Here is a 6,000-nt window from a genome sequence, read left to right on the forward strand (position 1 = left end):
CGCCTCTCCTGCCGTTTGGCCCTTTGTCCATCCGCGCTTCCACCCCCCACCCATCCAAGCAGTCACGCCGCAAGCACCGTCCAGCCTCCTCTTTCTCTTCCTCCGCCAGCCAGCTTGCCCTTAGGGCTCTTCTCTGGGCGGGAGAAGCGGGCCAGTGAGGAAGCAGGCACCGCGGGGGCACAGCTGTGCCTCTCCTTCTGGGAAGGCAGCTTGCCGGGGCGGGGGGTGCTTGCTTGGTCTATTTAAAGAAATAGCGTGAGGAGCAGGGAGAAAAAGCGGGGCTCCTGTTTGACATTCGACCCCATTTTGTTTTTCAGGATACCCCAACTCCCCTCCGGTAGCCTCCCCAGGTACGTGTGCTGGGGGACCAGGCCGCCTCTGCCCCTCCCCGGCGTGTCCCGCCTGCTCCCTCTGGGCTGTTAGTGTGGGTGGAAGCCGGGGTCCACCAGCTGAGGGGGAGACCGCAGCCTACTGGACTGACCTCCCCCCCGCCAAGATTTGCTCCTCAGAGAGGGTCAGAGTCATGCCCGAGACAAGGACTTGCCCTCATACCGCAGCCAGCTCGCGGAGTTGGCCGAGAGGCGCCGCGGCCGGGTCTCTGCCTGGTGCCGCGCCCAGCGTCCCGGTTCCCGCCCTGCGCACGTGCGGGTGTCGGGGGCTCAGGGTGGGCACGGTGTCACACAGCTTCTCACACGTGCATGCGGCCTCGCGTGTCCACCCCCGGCCAGTGCGCGTCCCACGGGCTTTACCACCTTGAGGCGGAAGAGTACGGGTGAGGCTGCCTGTCCAGCCTGGCACACAGGCCTCAGTGCTCCAGGCCCTGCCCTCTAACCCCTGCGAATGTTCCACGTCCCCTCGGCTCCAGGGGTTCCAGTGCCTTCTCTGGTGTCTTTCTCTGCGGGGCTCACTCAGAAGCCTTTCCCCAGCGACGGCGGCGTCGTCCTCTTTAACAAAGTGCTGGTGAACGACGGAGATGTGTACAACCCCAACACCGGTAAGCTCGGAGACCGTGCGCTGTCTCCCAACGCCAGTGGGACCCCCGGTCCCGTCTGCTTCCCCGGGGCCTGTGGGTGGGGTGGGGGCGCCGCGCTGGAGGACATGCCTGGGCAGCTGCGGGCGCGTGAGGGACCAGCTGGCGCCTGGTGCTCTTCCCCACTTGGTGGGGTTTGATGGGGGTTTCCAGCTCACAGGCTGCAGGGTGGGGGGGTGTGCGGTGACATTTTCTAGTCATGAGATCAGCATACCAGCCCTCGGCACTTGCCATGGGAAGCGCCGTTCCACTTGTTGGTGGAGGTCGTGGAGCTCTGCCCACCACAGTTACTGCGCCCCGGCCACCCCCAGCTGTCCCTCCATGCCAGCGAGAGGCCTTCTTCAGTGTCCTGTTGTCCTCACACCGAGACAGGACAGACGGGACACCAACCCCCTGCCCTGTCTCCTTCAGAAGCTTGTTGTTTATGAACAGAGCCGAGAAAGGGGACAGCATTCCTTCCAGAAGGGGCCAGACCCTGCTTGTGGGGTCTCCTGCTCTGGACCAGAACGACTTCAGTTGTGGGCCTGGGTTCTGCCTGTGGCATCTGTGTTGTTCCCCAGCCCCTGACGAGAGTGAGGACCGAGGTCACCTCAGGTTCCTGCGGTGTAGGCTTCCTCCTTTCCGTCACACCTGAGCCTGGGCTTCTGTCCATCTTTGTCCCCGGAGACTGGAGTCAGAGCCTTCCTGAGAGGCCAGACACGGGCATCTTGTCCCCCATATGAAGGGAAGGCGGGTCAGGGCCCCCCTTCCCTGCCGAGCCCCTGGGCAGCACGGAGGGCAGTACAGCTCCAGGTGGGCCCGGGGCAGGTCAGGGCAGAGCCCCGCCGCAGGTGCTGAGGGCCCACGCAGCTGGGCGGCCTTTCCCGAGCAGCCCCCAGAGTCTGAGAAGCTGGTCTCTGAGCCCATCAAGCGCCAGCGTGCTGAGGTGCCCACACGGGTCCTCGCCCAGGAGCTACGTGGGTGTGACGGCAGGTGGGAGTTGAGGGAGGTTATGAGGAGGCAGATGAAACGGGGTTCCTTCTCAGCAGAGTTTTTAGCCCTCACCCTCATGTCTGCCCTGCGTGGCCGTCCAATAAATCCCACAGTGGTTCTTAAGTTTTAGTGAGCATAAAAATAACCTGCAGAGCTTGAAAAAAATGGAACTCAAGTATCCTCCAGGCCAGTTGAAGTCAAGCGCAGGACTTTTTTTTTTTTTTTCAAAGATTTTGAGCGCGTGAGCATGAGGGGAGCCGCAGAAGGAGAAGCAGACTCCCTGCTGAACAGGGAGCCCAACATGGGGCTCGATCCCAGGACCCTGAGATCATGACCTGAGCCAAAGGCAGACCTTTAACCAACTGAGCCACCCAGGCGCCCCAGGACTCTGCAGTTTTAACCTGCTCTTGAGGCACAGAGGCAGGCCAGGGTGCAAGAAGTGTCTTTGCTTTCAGAGACCTTTATTTTTTACTCAAATGCAGCCTCCTCCTGGAGCCCTCACTCCATGCTGCCTCGGTGGTGGGGATAGCTTGTCCACCCTGACAGGTCAGGTGGTCTTGGCAAGCAGGGACGGTGGCACATTTCTGGCACATTCCAGGATGCCCAGCCCAGAACTGTATTCTCTCGTTGAGCAGGTCCTCAGTAAAGGAAATTCTGGGGGACCCTGAGCATGGACTCAGCACAGGCAGTCTCTAAGCGAGGAAAGAGGCCATGGGCCCGGAGTGCTGGGACCAGGTCTGTTTTCAGGGTCCAGGTGCCCCTCAGGAAGACTGTGGAGCTTCAGATTACTCACCATTACAAGCTGGGGAAGAGAGCAGGGTGGCCTGGCATTTTCTATTTTTCAGGGCAGATGAAGACCCGGCCCCCGAGATTCCTTCTCAGCTCCTGGGCCCTCCATTCTGTCACTCTTGGCCTGTGGTCAGCGTCCAGGTCTAGCTCCCTCCCCACAGCCCAGGGGAAGTGGCTGCTGCAAGCATTTGGTGCGGGTTCCGACCTCGTTTGGCTTTGGGGCCAGTTGTCGCTTTGCAAATGGTCCATCTACAAATCTATCTCCTCTTTCTCATGCCATCTCCTTACCTCCGAGCACTGCTTCCCCAGGCCCAGAACCTGTGGGTCATTGGCTCAATGAATGCCAGCTTATTTCTGGCCATAAATGGATGCTACCTGTATACTGGTCCAAGACAAGGAGCTGGCTCTTCTGCATGAGGACTGGCTGTGGTCTCTCCCACAAGCTTTGTGGCTTCTTTTTGGCCCCGTCTCCTCAGGAAGCAACTCAAACATTTCGTAGATTCTGTGCCCAGCACACACATTGTGAGGCTTATTCTAAGTGGGTCTTGGGGTGCTTTCCATGCTGGATAAAACTCCCAAATGGCAACCAGAATCTGGGCAGCTGGTGCCGCCCCACTAAACCTTAGGGGAGGTAGGAGCGGGCTCTGGGCTGGGCCCCAGCCCGGAGTCTTTACGCCGGTGCTGCACACACAGCACGGCGAAGGCGGGTATGCCGTGCTGCCGGGAATGTGAGAGGGTCTGAGCTCTCTTCCAGCAAGGCTGGCTAGTTCTCTCCCTGCACAACTGCGGGGGGCAAGTTCTTCTGAGGGCTGCTCTGGGTGGAGGTGAGTTACGGTGATCGTACCACATGCTGGGGGTTTGGCAGTATTTGTCCTCTTCTGGAAGTTACAAGCAGAAGACGGGGTCTCACCGTGAGGATTGGGTTTGTTGCAAAGGGCAGTGCCAGCTAAGGGGGTCTGTCGCTGGGTGGGCGTAGGGCAGGTTCAAGTACAGAAAGGGGCCACCTCCCTTCAGATCAGCCTGCCTTCTATGGGTCGGGTGACCAACTCTCCCGGTTTGTCTCCTGGGACAGTCCTGGAAAAACAGATCGTTAGTCTCCCAAAGCTGGGTTAACGGACAACCTGTCCCAAAGGTGCAGGGATGGTGTCCCAGGACACGAGTGTCTGCCTTCCTCCTCCCAGGCATCTTCACGGCTCCGTATGATGGGCGCTACCTGATCACGGCCACCCTCACTCCTGAGAGGGACGCGTACGTGGAGGCTGTCCTGTCGGTCTCCAATGCCAGTGTGGCCCAGCTGCACACGGCCGGCTACAAGAGGGAGTTCCTGGAATACCACCGGCCCCAGGGGGCTCTGCACACTTGTGGGGGCCCGGGGGCGTTCCACCTCATCGTGCACTTGAAGGCAGGAGATGGTGTCAACATCGTGGTGACTGGGGGCCGGTTGGCTCACACGGACTTTGATGAAATGTACTCCACGTTTAGTGGGGTTTTCTTATATCCTTTCCTTTCTCACCTCTAGGGTGGCTGGGGAAAGGTACTGGGAAAGATAGTCGTAAGAACTGGGAAGCTTTAATATATGCAGTTTCTGATGTATGTAACTGGAGCACTGGTCTAGTCTTCTGTGAACATCCCAACCCCTCCCCCGAGATTCAGGCCTGACGTGGCTGCCGAGGCCACACACCTGAATGTTCCCCGGCGGGTGGCGAGGACACATGTGCCTGATGGGGCCACGGCCTGCTGTCGTTGCGCCCAGCTACCTGAGGAGCGGGGTCCTCCCTCCCCTGCGGCCCCCAGCGCTGGTGCCGCATCGGCAGGAGCTCTGCTCGAGGGGCCTGCGTGGGGCCGATCGGGTGCCCACTGCGGAGCGCGACCTGCTGCTGGAGGAGGGAGAGCTGCTGGGCCACAGGGCGGAGGGGATGAGGGCAGGCCAGGTGGTGCCCGTGGCCACAGTCTTTATTCACAGCGCCTGCAGGAGAAGGTTAAACACTCAAGTGCTGAAGCTGCACGTGCCACCACAGAGACCTGGGGGCAAGGTGCAGGCTGGCCTGGGCTGGCTCCACCTCGCGCTCCAGGCCCTGGCCCAGCGGTGCAGGCAGGCTGGGAGACTGTGCAGCCTGGGGGGCTCCTTGAATGATGTGTACATGTGAAGTGCAAAGACAGGGAGTGTCAATAAAGATGTAAAACCACTTCAAGTTACTGAAGTCTGGTGCCTTCTGGATTGAGAGGTGTTGCTAAAAACAAACTGCAGAAAGGTAATTGACTTTTTTAAATGGCTGTAGAAAGCAAGCTTGTATAAATCAATCTCAACCATATAATTGTTACCCCTCACTATGCAAGCTACACACTTGGGTTGTGTTTTTTTTTTGCTTATGAAAAACCAGATGTGCTTGGAGGTCAAGGCCCCCCTGTGATCCCCACATCTAAAGAGGGGCTCCTCCAGGGGATGCTTAAAATTCTCATCTAATCAGCAGCTGCCTGAGCTAATGAGCTTGCTCGCTGCACAGCTCACAGCAGATGCGGCTTTGACTCTCAGGTTCCCAGGCAACAAGAGGCCCAACATAAAACTGATCACACTGAAAGCTGAGATCATCGGAGAAAAGCAGGAATCTTCCCATGGAGAGCACATTCTGTTCCAGGGAAGCCCAGGCACGTTGCTCCTTTATCAGCAGCCAAAGAAACCTCTAGGACACAAGACCCTTAGCTTCAGATGGTCCCTGCTCATCAGGTTGGTAAAATCTGTTGGCCAATCAAGTGCCCCTGGGGAGGCAAGTCCCCCTAGAGCCCCAGGGAAAGATGCGGATCAGAGAAACAAGTTTCCTGGGCCTAAAATCAAGCCACTGGATACTCTTATGCTATAAAAAATGCTGTGAGTTTCCAGGATGGCTCGCAAATGAGGTAACAGAGTGGCCACTGGACAGTTCAGACAGGAGCCTACTTTCTCATTCCCTTGCCCCAGGTAGGGAGAAGTGACCAAGAACCACCAGTTTGTGGTTTTAGGACTTTAAAATCCGGATCTCTCTGTCCAGGAGTTGGTGGGGGGGGGGGGTATTCTCTTCCCCCGTTTCAACAGCTGGGGAATTGGCTAAAGGTGGCTGTTAAGAGTCTGTCTGTCCTAGAAATGACGTATGGGGAAAAACCCCAATGCAGTGGAACATTTTCAGGAAAACCCAGTTGGCACATGTACCTACTTTAGCCCTCACACCCCCTAT

At 58.2% G+C, this 6,000-nt stretch overlaps 1 protein-coding gene across 1 annotated transcript in view; it reads left to right on the top strand.

The window, feature by feature from the left end:
- The window catches only part of EMILIN2 (elastin microfibril interfacer 2), a 49,678-nt gene extending 44,076 nt beyond the window's left edge, over positions 1 to 5,602 (top strand). Inside the window, exons 6-8 of the mRNA XM_032421455.1 lie at positions 318 to 350; positions 866 to 994; positions 3,973 to 5,602. Of these exons, the coding sequence (XP_032277346.1) occupies positions 318 to 350; positions 866 to 994; positions 3,973 to 4,310 (500 nt within the window). The 3' untranslated portion in view covers positions 4,311 to 5,602. The remainder of the gene's footprint in view (positions 1 to 317; positions 351 to 865; positions 995 to 3,972) is intronic.
- The last annotated feature ends 398 nt before the right edge of the window (positions 5,603 to 6,000 follow it).

Source organism: Phoca vitulina, unplaced genomic scaffold, assembly GCF_004348235.1.
Source record: "Phoca vitulina isolate PV1807 unplaced genomic scaffold, GSC_HSeal_1.0 scaffold24, whole genome shotgun sequence".
NCBI lineage: Eukaryota > Metazoa > Chordata > Mammalia > Carnivora > Phocidae > Phoca > Phoca vitulina.